Below are 23,905 nucleotides of genomic sequence, written 5' to 3' on the forward strand. Positions count from 1 at the left end.
GACTCCTTGTTAAAATACATATGCTCATATTAAAAATAATTCATCAGTAGACAAAGGCTGAAGACTAATGGAGGAAAAAAGTCACCTAAAATACTACCACCTGGAAATAACCATCTTTTATATTAGATGACCCCCATTCTGGGCTCTTTACAGGTAGGAAACTAGGTGATAGTATTTGTTCTTTTATAACACATACTTTTTTTCCTTTTATTTAAAATTTTAATTTCAGATAATTTTCTGCCATATTTGAAGTTATGGGTATTTCTTTACTCAGAGGAAACATTCTCTCTCCTCCCCCTTCCTTTCTCCAAGAATATCAACCCCTCCCCCCATTTCCCTTATAACAATCCCTTTTTACGACACCTATAAATCATATTCATTGTAAAAAGTTTAGAAAGTGTAGTAATTCAAAAACATTTTTATAACCCCACCTAAGTGAGAATGTCTCCCCTCTTACCTCAGTGGCTATGCTCTGTTTGGTTAGGGAAAAGGCAGATATTTTAGGGAGCTACTCTGTCTCCATCTTTAAGTCCTCTATCTAGTGTGTGTATGTGTGTGTGCACATGGGCACATTGGATGTGTGCCTTTATACAAAACTGATGTACATGTTCTTGACTTATAAGAACTAGTCTGCACACCCACTGTGGGTCAGAGACAGTGTATGACAAAGGACATAAGCATGGGGTAGGTTTTTCTTAAGAGGGAGTAAGTAGTTCCTAGACTCTGCTTCCTAGGTTATTCAAGCTCTTGATGTTTTACATCAATGCTTTAGACAGGCCACCCAGAATCTCTTAAAAAGTGTTCTAAGTAAGAGAGAGCATGCTTTTTCCGCAGGAAAAAAAGTAGTTCTAATGTTCGCGCTCTGCCCACACTGCCCAGTGTTTTGTGACTGTTGCTAGTTTTTCCAGGGTTCACATTTAGGTTTAATTTCCTGAAATTTATCTGGTTGGTTACTCTGGCTTTACTTTACTCTCTTGCAAAGAGAACATTGAGCAGGCTGCATTTTATTAGATTTTTGCTTAAAAAAAAAAATTGAACAGCAATCCATGATCTCTACTAGTCCTTTTTTTTTTTTTTTTTTTCAGACATCCAATAGGTTTCTACTGGGTCTTTGACAAAATTGATATTTGCCTTACATGAATCATCAAAATATCAGTGATCCAATATTCCTAGTGGGGATTGCAGGGCAGTTGCCGCTGCCTTGAATAGTTGTCCAAGTTATATGGTACCCCCTCTCCCCCTCTAAATCCTCACCCTGCTTGGAGCCCCTCTGAGAATTGAGGAGCCAGCCTTGAGGTCAGAGGTCAAAAGTGTCACTGTCCCTGGAGGGGAAAGAGCCAACGCCAACTTTAGCTTCTAAAGGCCCAACCCAAGACTGTCAAAGATTCAAAGGGAGGTTAATTCTGGGCCAGTATTCATGGTCAAGTTTACTTTTACCACCCTTTTCAGGGGGATTAGGGATGCTGGTTGTGGTGAGGTGTTGAACCCCAGCAGCCTCTGATCTTGCTCTGGGTTCTCTGGCCTTTGACTCACTGGGCAGTCATAAATGTGCCTTATTATTTTACTGACCCATGGTGAGCTCCTGGCCCCTTGAGCCTGACTTAACCAGAAGACCACCTTTAACTGGTGGTGCTTGGAGAACTCAGCCAGACTGAGGTGTTAACCAGAGCTGATTATTATTTGCTTTTAATTTCCTGACCTTAAAAAAAGAAGGGGAAAGTGCAGTGCTAATGGAGTGGTGAGTGGTGAAGGAAGGGCTCTGTCCCTGGGTTTGAGTGGGGAGCTTGCTACTTTGCCTTCTAGAGTCTCCACCACACCCCTGTGTGACAGGCAGTGTAGAGTGGAGGTACAGAATCCAGCAGGCTGCTTTGAGTTCCACTTAAGGCATTTGGCTGCTAACCAGAGTGTCAGTGGTTCAAACCCATCAGTTGCTCCGTGGAAGAAAAATTGGTCAGTCTGCTTCTATAAAGATTTACAGCCTTGGGACACCTCAACAACAAAAAGACAAACAATCCAATTAAAAAATGGGCAGAAGACATGAATAGACACTTCACCAAAGAGGATATTCAGGTGGCCAACGAACACATGAGGAAACGTTCACAATCATTAGCCACTGTTGTTAGGTGCCGTCGGTTGTCTCTGACTCATAGTGACCCCATGTACAGCAGAACGAAACACTGCCCGGTCCTGTGCCGGCTCCACGATCCCCACTATACCCCAGTCCATCGCTGCAGCCACTGTGTCACTCCATCTTGTTGAGGGCCTTTCCCTCTTTTGTTGACCCTCCACTTTACCAAGCATGATATCCTTCTCCAGGGAATGATCCCTTCTTACAACATGACCAAAGTAGGTGAGACGAAGTCTGGCCATTCTCGCTTCCAAGGAACATTCCTGCTGCACTTCTTTCTTCCAGGAAGATCTGTTAGTTCTTTGAGCAGTCCATGGTACCCTCAGTATTCTTTGCCAACACCACAACTCAAAAGCATCAACTCTTCTACGGTCTTCCTTATTCATTGTCCAGCTCCCACATGCATATGAAATGATTGAAAATACCATGGCTTGTAGCATAGTGCTTAAGGCACTTGACTGCTAACCAGAAGGCTGGCGGTTCAAATCCACTAGCCACTCCTCAGAAGGAAGATGGGCCAATCTACTTCCGTAGTGATACTGCCTCGGAAACCCAAGGAGGGGTCGCTATGAGTCGGGTCCAACACAACGGCACATAACAACAACAACAACAACGTGTCAGGTGCACCTTAGTACTCAAGGAGACATCTTTGCTCTTCAGCACCTGAAAGAGGTCTTTTGCAGCAGATCATGACTGCTGCTTCCATTGGTGTTGATTATGAACCAAGTAATATGAAGTCTTTGACCACTTCAATCTTCTCTCTATTTATTGTGATGCTGGTTATTGGTCCAGTTGTGAGGATTTTGGTTTTCTTTATATTGAGGTGTAATCCAGACTGCAGATTGTAGTCTTTAATCTTCATCAGTAAGTGCTTCAAGTCATCCTTACTTTCAGCAAGCAAAGTTGTGTTGTCAGCATATCTCAGGTTGTTAATGAGTCTTCCTCCAATCTGGATACCACGTTCTTCTTGTAGTCCAGCTTCTCAGATTATTTGCTCAGCATACAGCTTGAATAAGTATGATGAAGTGATACAACCCTGATGCACTCCCTTCCTGATTTTAAATCACGCTGTGTCCCCTTGTTCTTTTTGAACGACAGCTTCCTGGTCTATGTATAGGTTCCTCATGAGCACAATTAAGTGTTCTGAAATTCCCATTCTTCTCAATGTTATCCAAAATTTGTTATGATCCACACAATCAAATGCTGTTGCATAGTCAATGAAACACAAGTAAACATCTTTCTGGTATTCTGTGCTTTGAGCAATATGCATCTGATATGGGCAATGATATCTCTTGTTCCACATCCTTTTCTGAATCCAGCTAGTATCTCTGGAAGTTCTCTGTCAATATACTGCTGCAACTGTTTTTGAATTATCTTCAGTAAGATTTTATTTGTGTGCGATATTAATGATATTGTTCAATAATTTCCATATTCTGTGGGATCCCTTTTCTTTGGAGTAGGTACCAATATGGATTTTTTCCAGTCATTTGGCCAGGTAGCTATCTTCCAAATCTCTTGGCATAGCCAAGTGAGTGCCTCCAGCACGGCATCCATTTGTTGAAATATCTCAATGGATGTTCCCTCAATTCCTGGAGCCTTGTCTTTCACCACTTCCTTCAATGCAGCTTCAGCTTCTTCCTTCAATACCATTGGTTCTTGATCATATGCCACCTCCTGAAACGGATGAACATTGACCAATTCTTTTTGGTACAGTGACTCTGTATTCCTTGCATCTTCTTTTGATGTTTCCTGCATCATTCACTACATTGCCCATAGAATCTTTCAGTATTGCAACTAGAGGCTTAAATTTTTTCCTCAGTTCTTTCAGCTTGAGAAATGCTGAGTGTGTCCTTCCCTTTTGGCTTTCCAGTTCCATGTCTTAGCCATTAGAGAGATGCAAATCAAAACAGCAGTGAGATAGTATCTTGCCCCAGCACTAAAAGCAAAGTTCAACAAGACAGAAAATAACAAATGCTGGTGAGGATGTGGAGAGATTGAGACTCTCATACACTGCTAGTGGGACTATAAAATGATACCACCACTGTGGAAAGCAGTAGGGCGAGTACTTAAAAAGTTGGAATTAGAAATACCATTTGATTCAGCAATCTCATTACTCGGAATATATCCTAAAGTGAGAGCCAGGACAAGAACAGATACATGCACACCCATGTTCATTGCAGCACTGTTTACAATAGCAAAAACATGGAAACAACCTAGGTGTCCATCAACAGAAGAATGGATAAGCAAACTATGGTATATACACACAATGGAATACTATGCAACACTAAAGAACAATGTAGAATCTACAAAACACCGCATAATAGAGATGAGCTTGGAGGACATTATGTTGAGTGAAATAAGTCAATCACAGAAGGACAAATATTGTATTAATCACTGCAAAAAGTTAAGGAAAGGTTTATATATGGAAGGAAACATTTTTGTTTATTATTAGGGGTGAGGGGAGGGGAGGGAGCACTGCAAAAATGAAAATAGATAAGTAAACTAAAGATTTACAGCCTTGGAAACACAATGGAGGTCACTATGTTGTTGTTGTTGTTATGTGCCATCGAGTCGGCCCCGACTCATAGCGAGTCCTCCTTGGGTTTCCGAGGCAGTATCACTATGGAAGTAGGATTGCCCAACCTTCCTTCCGAGGAGTGGCGGGTTTGAACGGCCAGCCGTCTGGTTAGCAGGCAAGTGTCTTAGCCACTATGCTACCAGAGCTCCTGGAGGTCACTATAGTTGGAGTAAACTCAATGGCAGTGAGTTTTTTTGTTTTTGTTTTTGTTTTTTTTTTTAGTTTCTGCCATTTTTAGATTTGAGACCTTAGGCAAGTGACCTAAATAAAAAACAAAACTCACTGCCTTCAGTCAGATCTGACTCATAGTAACCCCTCCTTGGGTTTCTGAGGTGGTGACCCCTCCTTGGGTTTCTGAGGTGGTATTACTACGGAAGTAGATTGCCTAACCTGCCTTCCAAGGAGTGGCTGGTAGGTTTGAATGGCCAGCCTTCTGATTAGCAAACCCACCAGCCACTCCTCGGAAGGAAGGTTGGGCAATCCTACTTCCGTAGTGATACTGCCTCGGAAACCCAAGGTGGGGTCGCTGTGAGTCGGGCCGACCGACTCGACGCCACATAACAACAACAACAACAATTCATAGTAACCTCAGCTCGGCTCTTCATATGGATTCAAGTGCATGTCTGGTCCAGTCCCTGGCATAGCATAATTTACTAGGAGCTCTGGTGGTGTGGTGCCTAAGGCATTTGACTGCTAACCAGAAGGCTGGTGCTTCAAACCCACCAGCCACTCACACAGCCTATTTATTATGAACCCAGGAGTAAAACCTGCTTCCCAAACCCAATTTAGAGACCTACTCTTCTCTCTCACTGTCCCCCAACATTTTCTTCTCAGTTGAACTCTTGGGCCTCACAGTATAGTGTGTTCCATCTCGAGATGGACTCTGTCCAAGAATTAGATGAGCTTTCAATTATCTTTGGTGAATCATTTTTACATGGACGATTGGCAGCTAATCAGCCAGGCATATTTCACTCCACTTCCAGAGTTTTCCTCTCATGTCCTCCTCCTCCTTCTTGCCTCTACTCTCCCCACCCCCACCCCCTAACCTCTTAGGATTTAGAATGCTGGCAGAAATACCATTCAGTGACATTTTATTTTTTTTCAGAATCATCTGTCTTTGGATTCCAATTAGGAGCTCTGTGAAAAAAATTCATGCTTCAACTTTTCAGCACTTCGTTCCAGTATGAACTAATATATTGCAAATGGGTATAAATGCACTATATATAACATTTCAGATCAGAGAATGGAAACCCCTTTAAAAAAAAAGAGGGGGAGGCTGGAGTATGTGGGGATTTTGGAAATCATTCAGTGGGGCAATATAATTTTTATTTTCAGAAGCTTATGGATGCAACTCCACCCAAGCTTTCAGGCCCCAAGAAAACTGGCAGAAGACGCCAGGCCAAGTTTCCTCCCAAGGGCCATAAAACAGTAATCCTCTGCATCCTGGTTTTAATTTCAAAGGAACGGAACCAGCATCAGTCTTCTATATTCACGAAGGAGCATCCTTGAGCTGGGTGGTTAGTGGGTGTGGTTAGGGGCAGAGGGCAAGGGCAGAGAGGATGCCATACACTTCCACTCCCACACATATCTGGGCCCACTGGAGTCCTTCTGCCCCAGAGAGAACATTTACAAGCCTGAGGAGAGCTCTGTTAATGGGTTGTTGAGTTGGGAGGACAGCTTGATGGCTTTTTGATGAATGGTCAGAAAAGTTGAACTGTAAAACCATTCAGTGTTACACAGAAAGACATCTTCTTTACATTTAAAATTGTATGTGATGGTGCTGGTGCTGCTGGGGTGTTGTTATAGCTGTAGGGAAACCATAGGAAATAGTAATAACAAGGGTCTATTTGTTCTACTGTCGACAGTCCAGATGTAGAATGGTGGAAAGAAAGGAAAATAAAAACAAAGGTTTTCAGGGGTACATTCAGTGCTAGAACACACCCAGGGGTCCGTGGGAGACTAGAATTCCAGTGCTGGAGACCTCATGAGAAGCCACCAAATCAAACCCCACATTTTATAGAGAAGCAAATGAATCCCCATTGATTTTTGACCTCTGAGCTCAGCCCAGCTTCAGAAAAACCTGTGCTGTGAGGGTCTGGTTTTTCAACCCAGTGTGTAGTCTCTGTCTGCTTCTGGCTGGCTGCTGGCTTGGAGGCCACAGGGACCTCTGCAAGCAGAAACTCCAGTTGAATTCCTAGTTGGCAGCTACCAGTGGGAAGGCAGAGTTCCCATGTTGGGTTTTCCATCTAACTAAATGGCGCCATCTCTGGGCACTGGTGGCAAATCACCTGGGAAGGAGAGTGTTGCCTTTCCCCCAGGACTAGAACCAAGTGAGCTGCACTGAGAAAGTAGTTTAGAAAAAGGAGGACCAGGTGTGTTAGCTGTCTTAACTCCACTGATTTCCTTGGGGTCTCTGGGAATTTTCCTAGTTTTCTGGCAGAATTATTTTCCTCTCTAAATTTCAGAAAAGTAAAAGAGAATATCATCTATTCTTACCTCTGGAGTAGAGTTTGAACTTCTTCAGGCGGATACTGGGGAGTCATTAAAGAGTATTAAGCCAGAGTAACATGACCAGATTAAGAAACAGTGGCCTGAACTAAGGTCATGGGGGTGTCAGATTTTTTAGATATTTATGCAGTAAAAGCCACAAGGATTGGTGGTTGATTGGATGTAGGAGAGGAGGGAGAAAGTTGATAAGGATGACTCACAGGTCTCTCATTGGGCAACCGGGTGGACCTGGTGCTGTACTCAGAGAGGGGGAGTGGAGGAGGAGGCTTTGGGGAACGAGATAATGAGTTCTGAGATTCAAGAGTTGGGCAACTAGAATGAGAAAAGTTCAGCGATGAAAGATTATGGTTTATAGCTCTACATAGAGATTGAGAAGTGTAGAGACTTTGCGTGGAAAGTAGATTCAAATGGAACATTGCTTCAGGAGAAATTCTGGTTTTATAGAAGAGGTAGGCAAGAGATAGCTTGACCATACTTATTGCTTCACACACTGTAATCCAACTCGCAGTAATACTAACCTGAGTGATGCATGTGGGTTTTCACTGTAACTTTTTATGGAGTTCAACAGGGATGATTTTGTGTCTCCATATTAACTAATAGAGGGATGATGGGAGACGTTCCAGCACACTTTCTCTCCCATCATGACAGAAAGAGACAATTTTCTCCAAGGATTTTACTAAATGGGGTGGGGTGGAGGGTATTGACGTCCTTCCTTTTCTTCTTTTCTTTAATCCCCTTTTCCGGAATGCCCTTGTTGGGCCCATATCTTAGAGAGAGTTTGTGTGGAGGAAACAAGACATCGACCGTGTTGAGAGCATGGAAAGCAAATGTTTTCTATCTCCAGTGAGAACTGTTAAGAAACAAGCTTATGTGGGAGAGGGAAGAATTTAGGATTGACATAAAGAAGGCTTTCTTAAGGAGCAGATTTGGAAGGCAAGCTGTGGAATTGCATTCTGGGAAGATCCTACAGAATAAGAGAGACAGCCTTTGGTCTGTAGACTTTCATAGGAGGCCTCCAGGGATCCTTGACAGGAGGTACCAAAAAAAAAAAAAAAACCACCAAATTTGCTGCCACTGAGTCAATTCCGACTCGTAGCTATCCCCTTTGGGTTTCCAAGGTGGTAAATCTTTATGGAAATAGATTACCAGTCTTCCTTTGATGGAGTGGCTGGTAGGTTTGAACCAACCTTCTGGTTAGCAGTCAAACGCCTTAGGCACTACACCACCAGAGCTCCTTAGGAGGTGCCTAGAGACCCACTAAAAGGAAAGTCATATTTCTGGATCTTACTTTGACTTTCCTCCTGTCAGATCACAGGCCCAAACAAAACCCCTCTTCTCTCAAAAGTTCTAGGTGCCAATTAACTTGCTAAAAGGACAGTATGGCCAAAGTTAGAAAGTCATTGCCTTTCAACAGTTTGAGAATCAAGAGATTGGAAGTCGAGCCCCAATTCAGTTTTGACCTTTGGTAACCTTGGGCAAGTCACTTCACTTTTTTGGGCCTCAGTTTTCTCATCTGTAAGATGGATAAGCATAGTGCTTCATGGGGTTTGGGGAGATAAATGTGGTGATGTAGGTAAACTCACAGTGCCTGATGCATACTAAGCACTCAGTGAAGGTGACCTGTGGCAATTATGATAATGGCTTTTCCCAGCTACCTTGCTGGAAGAATAAATTAGCGTGAAAAGCCTTTAAAAAGTAAAAGGTCCTATGCAAAAGCTGTGATGCTATCAATCGCTATTATTAATAATAGGTTCATAATTGTTTTTGCTGTAGTATTAAGTGAGAGCCCCTTTGGGTGGTGATGACTGGGAAAATGGAAACCAGTATTAATGGAGCTGCCAGCTCCTGTTACTAGATGCATTGACATGATATTTCTCTCTGGGAATCCTTTGACAAATTAGCTGACTTTCCTATTCCCTTGCGCTGAACACTGTAAATCTGATCCACATGTCCCCAGCGTTGTTTCTGTAGCTTAACAATGGGGAGAAGAGGAGGAGCAAGCCTGCTCTAGGGCTCGTGGGTCTGTGTAGAAATTCTCCCAGCTGTTTGGTCGGTCTGTGGGTTTTCTCTTGTAGTGGAATAGTTTTCTCCTTTGTTTTTCTTGTTTTAGTGCTTAGAGCCAGCACTTCCTAATGTGTTTGGTTACTCAGCTGTCAGGAAGGGTTTCTGCCTTGGGGACAAGGCCTCCAGCCAGGGGAGAAGAGGGGACCCTGTCATGCGTCTGTGTGTCATGCCCCGCCCACAGAAACAAGCATAGGTGCAGTGCTTTCCCTTTGAGTCAGCTGCAGGTGTTATGGGGCAGGGGGTAGGTGCCATCCAGGAGGGTCCAGGTGGCTCAGAGGGGGGGCAGGCCTCAGCCACACCCAGGCAGCAGCTTTGTGACAGAGTGTAGTGAGCGCGCATAGAGGAGACAGGGGAAAGGCAGACTAGTAGGGGGGCAATATTGCTCTCCCCCTACATGTTGACCTTTTACCTACGAAGCATCCAAGAATGCTGACAGCACTTGGGCAGGAGATGGATTGCCAAGTGTGTAAAACACAAGGTTCAGCATGGGGGTATCCATGAGTGAAGCAAGCAGTAAGAATACCACAGTATTGGTCCGTGCCCAGGCCACCAGCTAGGGGCAGCTGTAGATGGGTCTTGGTGATGTTTCCAGCTTACTCTGGGTTACCATACTCAAGTCCTGGTGGTTCAAGTCTACCCAAGGGTGCCTCAGAGGAAAGACCTGGTGATCCACTCCCAAAAACTGCCCATTGAAAACCCCGTGGAGCACAATTCTACTCTGACGCATGGGATCACCATGAGCTGGAGCCAACTCAACTGCAACTGGTTAGGTGCTCACATCCCAGAACGAGTCAGACCTAAATCTAAATCCTGACTCTACCACCCTCCTTGAGCAGGTTATTCAAGCTCTCTGAACTTCCCATAACCACCTGCCATCGAGTCAAATGCAGACTCATAGTGACCCCACAGGACAGAGTGAAACTGCCCCATAGGGTTTTCAGAGCTGTAAGCTTTACAGAAGTGGACATCTTTCTTCTGTGGAGCGATTGGTGGGTTCAAACCATCAGCCTTTCATTTAGCAGCAAGCGCTTAACCACTGTGCCACCAGGAGACTTTGAACAGCAGTTCCGCAATAGCTAAAATAAGGCTAGCAGTGCCCCCACTTGACAGTGTTAATGGAAAGAATAAATGAGATAGTGTGAATCAAGTCCGCATTCCGAGGACACTATAAAACAATAACAGCCCTGGTAAGAACACTTTCTCCGCGCCACGCAGTGGTCTAAGCATTTATACCCATAGCTCAGGCTGATCCTCACAGCAACCCCATGAGCTTGGTTACTTGAATTATCTCTGTTCAACACACAAGGAAAATGAGGCAGGACAGGAAAATCTAACCTAGATGTAGCCACATCCCAGCATCCCAGGAGTTCTCCAGTTATCACAAGGAATTTTAAGAGGTCTTTTCCAAACATGATACGTTAAATTCCTGTGGGTATTTTTCTTTTGAAAAAAAAGTTTGACAGGATTAGACAAAATAGATGCATCATCAGTCAAAGAAAGAACAGTGACCAAAAGTTGGGAAATCCTGTTCTAGAGTCTGATTGTAACTAAAATCTCTGTGGCCACATGCTTTTGAGAACTACCATGTAATTTTAAACTAGTCTGATTTCTGGTGCTTTCTAAGAAGCCACAGGAGTTGGAGGAGTACTAAGCTGTCACCCTCTGGGATGGATTCTCACAACTCTGCTCCTCTGTTGTTGAAGTGTTAATGAAAAGCACTAATTGGACTTGGCCTGGGGCTGGACACACCCTTTCTTGGAGTGAGAAGGCAGCATCCCTTTCTCTGTGGTTTCCTCCTAGCCCCTTTCTAGTCCTGAAGAAGGAGAGGAGGGGGTGGCACAGGGAAGTGAGAGGACTCTGAGGGTAGCGTGGCCCTTGGGCTGGCAGCGTGGCCCTTGGGCTGGCAGGATGGACATTTACATCTGACTCAGCTATCTCCCGAGCTCCATGAAGACAAAGCCAGGTCTCTTGTGACCCCAGAACCAGAGTGTGGCACAGTGCCTGAGCTGAGTCAGGCACTCTAAATATTCGTTGAATGAAGAAGCGAGTGAATGAATGAATGGAGGCTTTCTTGTATAGCTCATGAACCTAAGTAGGCCAGTTCTTTGTGTAGCTCTAAGAGCAGTCTCCACAGCCTTATCCTGCAATTTGCTGTCATTGCTCCGTATCCTATCTTGAGATGTATCCATGTTGATGCAGGTAACTCATACTCACTCTGGTGGTACAGTGGTTAAAGCATTTGGCTGCTAACCAAAAGGTCAGTGATTTGAATCCACCAGCTGCTCTGTAGGGTAGATGCAACAGTTTGCTGTTGCCATAAAGATTTATAGCCTTGGAAACCCTGTGGGGCAATTCTACTCTGTCCTATAGGGTTACCATGAGTTAGAATCAACTCGATGGCAGGGGGTTAGTGATAACTGTGTGAAGATACCATCATGCATTCATCATTCATTTATTCATTCTTCTCATGAAGGGCATTTGGGCTGCCTCACACCACCATTTTCTTTAAATGTCTGGCACGTGGTTATTGCTTAATAAATATTTTTGAATGAGAGAGAGAGGGAAGGAGGGAGGGAGGAAGGAATGTACGGAGGAAGGAAGGACTCCCCTTGCTGAAAACCACAGCTGCTAGTGGGCCACGCCTTACTGCTCGGGGCTCCATAGCACCACCCACAGTAAAATGTCCCATGTCTCCAAGGGTGAAAGAGATTTGCCCCTTGACCTGCTCTTCCAGGAGAAGGGGAGCAGGGCCAAGTGCTGGCTGCCAAGAGCTGAGGCCTGCAGAGAGTTTCTTCTTTCCCAAGTGTGACCTGTCCCCCTTATTTCCCCAGGTGTACTCTCCCTCCCTGCGTACTTCAGTCCCTACAACGGCGGGTCCCTGGGCCATGATGAGAGGGCAGATGCCTACGCCCAGCTGGAGCTCCGGACCCTGGAACAGTCTCTCCTGGCCACCTGCGTGGGGAGCATCTCAGAGCTGAGTAAGTGCAGCAGCCACATCTAGCTGGGGGCTGGGAGAGTAGGCAGGAAAGGGCTTGCCTGCTGGGTTCTCTTCTCCTCCCCTTAGTCTACGTTCTTGCCTTTCTTGAAATCGAGATCTTTCTATGCCAGAGGTGGCAAACTGGAGGCCCACAAACATGTATGGTTTGGCCAGCATGCTATCTTCTTCCCGCACAGGTCTAGATTTCTGCTTTCTCTTGAAAAATCAGATGATCTAACAGCATTGCTTCCTGTTTCTCCATGGCAGCTGTCAGGGGGGAGCTAGGTAGATGTGAAGTGGACAGGCATGAATTCCCCACTTTGCCACAGACCTTGTTATCTGACAGCTGGCCTACTTCATTCATTTTACCTGAGGCATTTGGCTGCTTTGCAAAAGGTAGACAGGGTGATCTATTTTGGTAAAGATTTACAGCCTCGGAAACCCAAAGAGGGTTGCTATGAGTCAGAATCGACTCAATGGCAGTGAGTAAGTTTTTTTCTTTTTCTTCTTTTTTTTGGTTTTGACCAAAACTAGTTGACTACTGTCATCAAGTTGATTCTCAACTCATGGTGACCCCATGTGTGTTAGAGTAGAATTATGCTCTGTGGGGTTTTCAGTGGTTGATTTTTTTGGGGGGGGGGCGGGGCAATAGATTGCCAGGCCTTTCTTCCAAGGCACCTCCAGGTTGAGGCAAACCTCTAACCTGTCATTTAGCAACCAAGCGTGTTAATTGTCTGTGCCAGCCAGGAACTCCACCTGGCCAAAGGATGCTGCATTTACAGCCAGTACTCTTTTTTGAAGAAATTATCCCTGAAATCTCAATATGAGAAAAAGAGATAAAAGCAGAGCTACTCTGGCTGGAAGAGGGAGTGGCCAGGTGGGTCCTGTCTACACTGCTCAGCCCCAGACCTGCAGGGGCCTGGGCGTCTCCTAGAACCTCAGGACTGACTGTATGGAACACAAGTGGAAACCTGTTAGTCTATTGTTGTTGTTGTTGTTGTTTTGTGCCATTGAGTCGGACTCAACTCATGGCGACCCCTCCTTGCGTTTCCGAGGTGGTATCACTACGGATAGCATAGTGGCTAAAGCACTTGACTGCTAACCAGAAGGCTGGCGGTTCAAACCCACCAGTCACTCCTCGGAAGGAAGGCTGGGCAATCCTACTTCCGTAGTGATACTGCCTTGGAAACCCAAGGAGGGGTCGCTATGAGTCGGGGCCGACTCGACGGCACATAACAACAACAACAACATCACTACGGAAGTAGATTGCCCCATCTTCCTAATGAGGAGTGGCTGGTGGGTTTGAACCGTCAGCCTTCTCTTTATCAGTCAAGTGCTTTAGGCACTATGCTACCAGAGTAGTCTGGTCATTACTATTTGACAGCTGCTTCATGAGTATATAGGAAGCCATGAAATTCCGCCCTTCTCTTGATCTCTCCCTCTTATTATCCTAGTTATTTGAGAATTCACCCCCAAGACTCTGCCTCCTTTGTTCTCCCTCATTCTGTCATGAGACCATCCAGTGAGAGGGAGTGACATAGACCAAGGGTCACAGCACTCAGTATGGGAAGAGATGGAGTGTCACTCTGCTCTAGCCTTCTCCTTTTGTAATTCCCGTGTGTTTTCCGGGCCTGAGTAGTAATAACAAACCTTTCTGTTTCTTCAGGATACATCTTCCTCTCTTCCTCCATTCTTCCTCTCCCTCCCCAGGGCAGGAAATGAGGATGCCCAGTTCAAGGTCACAGAGCCGTGCCATACAGGGACTAAGAGAGAAATAGATCCAGCAGTCAGAGTTTGCACAGCCACCTGGGTCACTAGGCCCCTTGAGGGCCCTGCAGGAAGTGGGCTTGGCAATGTGGTGTTGTTTAACTCCTAACACATGTCCCCTCAAACTGTCTTTGGGGCCAAGAAGAATCTGAGTTTCCTTGAACTCTCCTGCCCTGAGGACTGTGAGGGACACCCTCGGCCCTCTCAGTCCACTGTAGAATGCCTTGGTTCACTTTGCTTTGTGAGCATTAATTGAGCACTCACTGCACAACACTGTGTGAGGCACTTATTCACATTATCTCATTCATTTCTCAGAACAACTCGGTGAGGCGTGTCCTAATGAGGAAACCGAGGCTTAGAGAAGAAAAGTGCTTTAGCAAAGTCAGACCAGGGCTGGATTCCTGATGAGTGTCGCTCAGCGGCCACAATTTTAATCTCTTAGTGCCATGGGCTTCCTGGACGTGGTCAGTAGCCGGCCACCAGCATCTCAGGGCAGGGCAGGTCAAGATGGGAGTCTGACCTTTGCCTTTTCTTGTGGTGACCCGCATGCCCACTACAGTCCACAGCCCCGCCAAGGGAAGCAGTATCTCTGTATTACAAATGTCCCTTCAGGGGATTCTGTCCTATTGGTTCTACCTTCTAAAACTCCCCCAGAGTCTTAGTTTGCCCCTTTCACCCTCCACTGCTCCCAGCTTCACCCAAGTCAGGGCTGTTTAAGACATACTGGATCATGTCACCTCTCTGCTCGACACCCCCACCCACTTCCCCAGTCAGCTCATTCAGTAAGTTCCAAAAGCCTCACTGTGGCCTGAGGTCCAATATATGATCTGATTCATTAGCCACCACTCTTACTGACTGCCCTGCAGCCACCCTGGCCTCCTGGCCAGGTCAGCTTCCACTTCACACAGGGCCTTTGTACCAACTATTCCATCTACCTGTGACATTTCCCTCCTCAAATACCCAAATAAATTGTTCCTTCCCTATCTTCAAGTTTCTGCCCAAATGACACTTAGTCAGATAGGCCTTCCCTGTCTAAATGAGCACCCACTGTCATTACTTTCTGTCTTTTGGTTTTGGTTTTATTCAAAGCACTTGTTACTGATTGACCTTATTATACATTTACTTGTAAATGGTTAATCATCTCTCCTATGACTAGAATGTCAGCCTCACAAGGTTAGAGAATTTATCCATTGCTATATGCTATGGCTTAGAATAGTGTGTTGCACATAGAATACATGATGGGGGGGGGGTGTGCGCGCGCACACACACATGCAGGAATGAGTTCTATTCCCACCCAGTATTTGTTTCCTAAAACTCAACTACAATTGGTCCACATCCTAGCCCAGCTACTCACTGGGGCCAAGAGAGCATCTCTATAGCATGTTTTCAGAGACAGCAAAATAGGCTGAATCAAGGGCAGAGTTGCCCCAGCCCCTTCCCATGAAACCAGGGTTTTCGGTAACCCACGGTAAAGGAGGGAGGAGGCAGAGGTGGAGGCAGATACTGCAAGTTTTCTCCTCGAGACTAAAAAACTTAATGAGGCTAGTGATACTTGGCACTGGATTCTTGGTTCCTAAAAGTTTACCCCAGTTTTCACTTGCATTAATTCCATGCACCTTGCCAAGACCAGCCTGCCTGGTCGGTTCAGAAGTTTCGTTCTTGTATCAGGTCCAGATGCACAATGAGCTTGGGCACTTGTATTTTCCTCTGTCCCTCTCCACCCATAAACATGTAAAAGGGAGGGAATAAGAAATCAACAAAACACTTCTTTCTGAAGGTGACCAGATGTTGTAAAGCCTTATTTTGAAGACAGCATGGAATTCCAGACTCTTGCCTGCTGTTTCTATTTGATGATGGTTGGTAACGAGGTTTGGAAAGAGCAGAGTGAAACCTGTAGCCCCTCTAATCAGTCTTTCATAAGTAACTAGGGTGAGGGTGTCTTTTTCCATGCCTCGTGGGTGTTTCTAGGCTTCAGACTGAGGTTTCATCCAAGTTTAGAAACAATTGGCCCTCAAGTACAAGGAAGTTTCAGAATAACCTCTATGCTAAACTCGAGCTAAACCAAGACCCCAGCACAGCATGGGACAGTGGGGATTTTTTAACTCCCACTCTGTTGCAGACTGAAATTTTATAAAACAATAAAAAATGAATGTCCAGGAAAATGGAATAAAAGATGTGCAAACTTCAAGCCCAATATTTTTAAATTATCATTAGATTGTCCTTGCTGTTGTTAGGTGCCATTGAGTCAGCTCTGACTCATAGTGACCCTGTATACAACAGAACGAAACACTACCTGACCTTACACCATCCTCCCAATCATTAGATTAGATAGGTGTACAGCAACTGTGTCAAATTGCTATAAACATTTCCTAAGGCTCACTCTCCATTTCTGAGGAGTCTCTGGGTGGTGCGAATGGTTAACACACTCAGCTGTTCACTGAAAAGTTGGAAGTTCAACCCATAGGTGCCTCAGAGGCAAGGCCTGGAGATCTCCTTCTGGAGAGTCAGCCACTGAACCCTGTGAGCACAGGTCTGTCTGACACCCACAGGGTAGCCTGCATCAGAACCAAGGCACCTGGCTACACTAGTCTCCATTTCTGAACTGAACTTGAACAGTTGGCACACTTGTCCCAGTTTGCAAACCATACTTTAAGTGGCAGTGTGTAGCATCAAGGACATGGGCTTGGGAAACAGGAACCCCAGTTCATGTCCTGGCTGGTCCACTTACTAGCTTTTCAACAGGGACAGATCATTTTTCTTCTGTGAGCTGGTTTCCTCACCTGTAAAAAGGAAATACCTCTCTTACAGGGTGGTTTTAAAGATGAAAAGAGATTTTTATCCATCTATCTTTCCATGTCGATCATGGAGACTTAGAAAACATAAGGTGGCAGGAGGAAAAATCGCCCCAGGGAGAACATCCAAAGTGAGCTGCTGTCTCTGGAGCTAAAACTTGGATTGGCGAGCTGTGTGAGTTCCTAGACACCCGATCAGGGTTGTCCACTGGCTTCTGTCATTCTGGTCTTTGAGAGGCACTGACCGTGAGAGGGCTTGGAGCCAAGAAGCTTCTGTCTCCAGCTGTCATTCAGCTGCTGTGCTGTTTCCCTACACCTTCAAGGAGTCTCTGTTCCTGGCCCCTCTTTTAGGAAAGCCTTAAGAGAAGCTTCTGTTTCTTACCTGCATTTCTGGCTGGAAAGGTGCTGCCAAAGGGTTCTATGCCAGTAACAATGAAACAACAATAAAAATAATTAATGATAATGACTTCTACCTTGTTGGGCCTTTGAAATGATATTTCAACAAGAGTTCTCTCTGATGCTATCACAGACGATTTCGTTTCTCTTTCTTGTGGTCCTGCCAAAAGTGATAACATTTAGGCCTGAAGAAACAGGAGCCAAGTTTCAACTTAGTGCTGCCATCTCACCCTAGTTGCTGTGAGACAGGTCAGCCTGATGGTTGCTAATGCCAGTGTCTACTACCCTTGGCTTAGAAACCAAACGCAGTCACAATGTCCAAATGCAGCCACAACAGTCCAAACGCTGTTGTGGAAGAATCTGGCAGCTGATGGGTAAAATAAACTCCACCAGAGCATGTATTTAACAGTGAAATGAATGGATAAGGCTATTCCTTCACTCATTCTTTAAAATGAATGAGTGAAGGAATAGCCTTATCCATTCATTTCACTTTTAAACACATGCATTTGTTAGTTAGTAGACTGTGTGGGGTGCTGGGGACACAATGGATGGAGACTGCAGGCCCTATAGAAACCACATAACAATAGTAATTGAATAAATGAATGAATTGGTTCTGCTATACATTTAGTGATAGTTCCCTGGCCAAATTACAACCTGCTAATTTCTCCCACTTTCAGGTGAGCTGAGTCTAGAGGCTTTCTGTGGAAGGAGCTATCGGTGAGGAACTGCCCCAGGTGGGGTTACATTGACCCCTGCCCCCAGTTGTCAGGCCTGAGGAGAATGGAAAAGCATCACCTTTCCCAGAATAGAGGTGCTGCAGGTGCCTGGGGATGTCTCAGCCCATCCTTTCTCAGCATTGTGGCCTCACACAATGGTGGGATGTTTCCTGTCCTGGCTGGCTAGAGAGAGATTGAAAGGAGTGACTTGGGCAGAAACACAGCACAGAATATAGGACCCTGAGGATCCCACAGACCTCAAAAGGGCAGGACAGCAGCCTGGTCACAGTTAAGTTTATGAACTTTGAGATCAAATAGGCTTGGATTCCAACCTAGCCCCCTCATTTACTAGCCATGCCAATCTGGCTGGTTAAGTCTATCTGTGTTCACTGCAGTGCCCTGTGCCTGGGCTCAGTAATTTTTATTTATTTATTTATTTATTTTTAACTTCGTAAACTTTGATTTTTCATCTGTATGGTGTGGTCCAGATACCGTGATGCCTCAGGTTGTCAGAGGCAGTGGTAGAATTCTCCCCTTCTAGGCAGGCATCCTGGGTTACGTTCCCGGCCAGCACACCTCCCGGGCAGCGTCACCCGTCTGTCAGTGCTGTTCATGTGTTGCTAGATGCTGAGCAGGCTTCAGCAGAGCTTCCGGACTAAGACAGACTCTTAGAGAGACGGACCTAGGGATGTGTTTCCAGAACTCAGCAGTCCAGTCCACAACCGACGGTGGGGAGGATGCAGGACCGGCAGTTGTTCATTGTGCCTGGAATCACCATGAGTCAGGGCCAGCTTGACAGCCGCTAACAGCAACAACAGGATTGCAAGGATCAAATTAAATCGTATCTCTAAGGACTTGAGTAATTGGCACATAGTGAGCAGTGAGCATGGGTTGGTGGTGATAGCAGTTGTAATAAGATAATGGAGATGGAGGTATCCTCTCTGCTGAAGTAACTGGGGACTGCCTGCACAGCGGTGCAGCGGACACTCCTCAGGGTCTGGAGCCAGCTAGTGGAGCCTGGGAGAAGAAGCCAACTGAGAGTCCTTTGGTCAGATCACTAGGGAGGGGCCGTGGGGTGGTGGAGAGAGAGAGTGGGGATGTTGAAAAAGAAACCACATTAGCATAAGTTCTGGCAGAGACTGGCTCTGCCAAGTGTTTAATTCAGCTGTTAAGACTGGAAATGAAAGGGAAACTAAATTGCTATTGTGCGTCTAGGTGACAGTTTCAACCTCCGCCTGTTGACTCCAAGGTAAACAGTAATTAAGTGAAGGGAGTTGGTTCTCCTTAGCCACAAGCATCCTTGGGGGAGTGTAGACTGTACATTCAGACTTACTCTTTTTTCTCTCCCTCCCTTTCTGCTCCACCCCCACCCCCACCCCAGGTGACCTGGTCTCCCGCGCCATGCACCACATGCAGGGGCGCCATCCCCTGTGTCCAGGCACCAGCCCTGCCCGTCAGGCCCGTCAGCCGACACAGCCCATCACCTGGTCCCCTGACGCCCTCCACACGCTCTATTACTTCTTACGGTGTCCACAGATGGAGTCCATGGAGAACCCCAACCTGGATCCCCCGAGAATGACCCTGAACAATGAACGGTAGGCATCTTCCTGGGGCTGAGCACCAAGTGGGGTGGGCTCCCAAGTGTGTATTGATTGATTGAATGACTGGCAAGGTGAGAAGAGAGCTCTGGGGCCTGAGCCCTGCAACAGGGATGCATTGCGGACTTGTGGAGAGATGGCCTGACACAGGCTTGACGGGATAAAACGAGGTATTCACACTGCCTGGAAAAGTGGTAGTGAGAACTGAGTGAGCTAGTGCTCTGAGAAGAAGCACTTAGGGCTCCAGCTGAGTAGTAATGCCCTCGAACCAGTTCTTGGTTCAGTCATGGCCAACAAAGCGAAACCAGAACAGACGCAAATTTGTGAAATGTGAGTGTACCAGAATGATAACTGGAACGGAAACAATCTTGGATCAATGCCCCACTAGAAAATTTATCTCCCTCTTAGGAAACAAAAGCAGTGTGTGTGCATGTTACATAGTAATCAGATCTCTTGATTGGCAGAGTTGAGACAACGGTGCTCGGCTCAAATACAGTAGTTAACCATGTTGCTTTAAATGCATGTCACTCTCCATACTCCTGGCAATAATCCAGTCTCCCACATCAGGCTCCTGAAAGGGCTCACTGTGCCTCTTCTGAGTCTCCTGTTCCAGGGCTTCACCCTGTCATTTTTCCCATTTCTGTTATTGTTCTGGTATACCACATTTTACAAATCCATCTTTTCTGGTTCTGCTGCATCATCTACGACTGAACTAGTTCCAACTGATTCAAAGCCCTGGTGGTAACCAGCCCACTATCATTGGTAGTGGTCTTCTCTTTAGATGACAATGATGTCACAGTTGTCATTGCCATTGTTAGAGGTCTTAGGCATTTTTTGCCCCACCCACTTATCTTACAGATGAAGATATCATGGCCTTTGCAGGTTCTTTGAGTGACTTCTGGCCATCATTCTAGTGCTCTTTCTAAAGGGTCCCAGCCTTTTCCCAGCTGGGGGCAGGGCCACAAAGAGCAGATGTACAGGTTGTGCACTGCACAAGAGGACCCCATGTGGGGCACAAGTCAGGATTGCTTTCTGAGCTGCCTGCAATGGGGTCATCAGCCTAAAAACAGGACACCTTTTCCAACCAATCCACTCAGAAGGCCTACATGTATACACTCATTTATGCACGTACTTCTAAGAAATAAAGGAACTTTACAACCATATCTTATAGATTAGGAAGTATAGACACAGAGAGGTTTGGTAACTTGCCAAGATCACACAGGCTGACCTTGTAACCGCTACACCATACTTCCTACTGTTAAGAGAGATCAAAAGCAATAATAATCCAGGGCACACACAGTAGGTTCCTATTAAATGCTACCATTGCTGTTACACTTGCTATCTTTCTTATAGCATCATTATTTTCTTTCTCTGGGAGATGCATGTGGTCCTGGGCCTAACCCAGAGTGGAGAAGGCAGCAGGTGGAGGCCCTGGCATCTTGAAGGAGGCATACTGTAGGGAGGTAGAGCCAAAGGGCAGACCCTAAGCCCTAGCTGTTTCTGCTTTGTGGGGAAATTGTTGTGGTGGCAGGAAGTGGCTGGGAAGGAGAAAGGGTGAAGGAAACATCTGGGGAGGAGGAGGAGGAGGAAGCTTGCTTGCTGTGCTGTAAGGTTCTGAGGGTTCTGGGCTGTGGCCTGGCCACCAAGCAAAGGTGACTGGAAGAGGACAACAAGAAGCCTTCTTTGGATTTCCTGCCCCAGAGGGCAGCTTAGCCCGCAGCTCAGGCCAGAGCTGTTGGCAGTGGGGCAAACAGACTACCAGGGAGATGCTTCCCCACTGGTGCTAGGCCAGGTCCTGTTGGCCATCATTGTAACGTCCCTTTGGGCTTTCTTCTGGGACCACACACAGCCCCCTGATACCCTAAAATACAGCCTTAGGATTTCTTATGATCTGATTTACTTGTCTGGGTTGTAACGACTGAGTTTGAATGGTCACATGCATGTATGTATGTGTTTAAATATCTATTTAAAAAGCACACTACAGCACAAATAAATTTGGAGTAAAGTTCTTTTCCATGAATCATAGCAAAGTGAGTAGTAACACAGGAGAAAAGAATCCAAAATCTTCACATTTTGGCTCTAAAAGGAGGTCACCCTCGAAATACCTAGGCAAGAAGACAGCCCTCCAGCTCTCTGTGGCCTGGTGCCCACCTGCTGAAGCCAATCCTGCCTTCCCTCAGATATCCTGTGACGGACAGTTACCAGAGGCCTGAAAGAGCCCAGCCAGCATTTCTTGGAGGCACTGAGCTCACAGTCCCACTACTGGCCAGGCCCTCAAGGCACTGCCACCTTGCTGCCCTCACCAGGTTTCTGCAGAAGCCTCCTCCCTTTGTGTAAAAAGTACCTGGAATTGGTTAGGTTCCCAATGTGGTAGAGCTTTGCTTTTTTGGATTTGAGGATCCCCCCCCATGTGTCTCTCTCTCCCTCCCTCTCACCCCTCTTTCCCTCTCTCTCCCCCCTCCTCTCCCTCCTCTCCCTCCTCTCCCTGCCCCTTCCCTCTCCTGCCCCCCCAACCCCTTTCATTCCCTGAAGCTCCTTCTTCTGTCCTACCTCAGAAGCAAGGGGGACGAGTCCTCCCAGCCAGAACTGGACAGAGCCTCTGGCTCCAGGTGTGCAGTGGGTGTCTAGCCCTGGAGCCTTTCTGTTTGGGAATCTGAAGGCTTTCTGGGTCTGTTGGGCTGTCTGAGTAGTCTCTTCCACTGCCCAGCATGTGGGGGTTAAGAAGCTCATTTTCAGGACATGGGTGCAACTCAAGTCTTTGCGAATCTCTTTACTGCTTTCAAGAAATGTGCCCTAATTCATTCAAGTCAGGATTGTATGTGACCACATCCATACTGATAAAGGGAAAGAACATGCATTCAGCCCCTTTGTTTGGAGCTCATTGGGACATTACTGGCTAAGCTATGTGCTGCTTTTGCACTGTTCAGTGACACCTTCTGCCCAGAGCTACTTGGGAGAAGGTGGAATGAGAAGATGATGAGGAAGGAAGTCACAGAAACAGCAGGAGGCCAGGATGGCAAGTGGGGCAGCTTTGTGAGATCAAGCAGAAGCTCTAATAGCCCTCCCTCCGCTGCCTGCGTAATCTCTGCCCACTGCCTGCAGGGAGCCAGACAGCATCAGGAAAAGAGTGCAGGCTTTGGGGGACCGAGGCCTGGATCTGATCCCACCCCCCATGTGGCACCTCGTGCATGGTCTAGCACCCTCCATGCCTTGGACTACTCACTGGCAAAATGATCGTAGTGACCTTTACCTGCAGAGTTCCTCCTGAGGTTGAAATGAGGTAACACATGTAAAAATAGCCAGCTCTGCCTTTTAAAAGGCATTTCTATTTACTTCTGTTTCTTTCATGCCCCATAACAAATCAGCAAGGTAGGCACTATCATGACCTCCATTTTACAAATGACGACCCAGGGCCATAAGCCACCTAGCTGTAAGTGGCTGGGCAAGGATTCAAACCAGGCCTCTCTGTCCTCAAAGCCCTTGCCTTTCACCCTGGGCTAGGCTGTACCTCTCACAACTGGCCATTGGGACCTGATCCTGAAGCTCTGAGACAAGCAGGGTGGACCCTGGCCTGTGGGGCTGCCTCCTCCAGGGACATCGCGGCCTCATCTGCCTCTTCTCTCCCAGAACACTTCCCTCAACACCGTCTCTCCCTGCACCCTTCCAGAGTGCTTTTTTCACCAGCAGCTCTGCATCGCAGGCACTAGCTCACCACCAGGCAGGAGCTACAACACAGTGTTAGTTACAGCTGTTGCCCTCCAGGGTGGGTCATCACCCAAGACCCAGCGCAGAAAGTGGAAATGCATCCTGTCCTGGATCCAAGGTTACCAAAGAAAGCAGGAGCTTCCTCCCCTAGAGGCCTGGAAGAGAATGCCAACTATCCAGGTAGATATGGGCCTTGCCGCTCAGGCCTGGGAGCAGAGGAATGCACTAGCTGAAGCAGCATCCTAGGCAGAGGGTACTTCATTGGCCATTGGCCATTGGCCACCAGGTGCTGCCTGGGGAGGTGGGGACAGAGGCTACATAGACATGCAGGAGGCCTGTCACCTTGCCACCAAATTGCTGAAAGCACCTGTCATCAAGCAGAGAAGACAGAGGGGCTGAGGCAGAGAGAGGTGGACTGATTCTTTACATCAGAGCTCAGGTCCTGGAACTCTTCGGCTCACCAGGCATGATCACAAAGTGCATCTGCCACCATCTTCAGCAGAGAAGCCCTACCCTTGAGGAGAGGACAGGCAGGAAGATTGGGAATGATGGTGGGCTATTTGTCCCCCAAGTCCATCTGGCCCCTTGCTTTTGCCCCTTGGCTGTGAACAGTGCCCCTTCTTGGAGTGAAGCAGATCTCAGAAGGCTTGGCTGCTTGTGGTCAGAATGCTAAACC

At 46.6% G+C, this 23,905-nt stretch overlaps 1 protein-coding gene across 1 annotated transcript in view; it reads left to right on the forward strand.

The window, feature by feature from the left end:
- ABTB2 (ankyrin repeat and BTB domain containing 2) overlaps positions 1-23,905 on the forward strand; it is a 198,270-nt gene that overhangs the window by 132,968 nt on the left and 41,397 nt on the right. The window contains exons 2-3 of the mRNA XM_007943265.2: positions 12,110-12,256; positions 19,308-19,521. Of these exons, the coding sequence (XP_007941456.1) occupies positions 12,110-12,256; positions 19,308-19,521 (361 nt within the window). The remainder of the gene's footprint in view (positions 1-12,109; positions 12,257-19,307; positions 19,522-23,905) is intronic.

The sequence above is a fragment of the Orycteropus afer genome, unplaced genomic scaffold (genome assembly GCF_000298275.1).
Source record: "Orycteropus afer afer isolate SDZICR_OR568_19922 unplaced genomic scaffold, OryAfe1.0 scaffold00103, whole genome shotgun sequence".
Lineage (NCBI taxonomy): Eukaryota > Metazoa > Chordata > Mammalia > Tubulidentata > Orycteropodidae > Orycteropus > Orycteropus afer.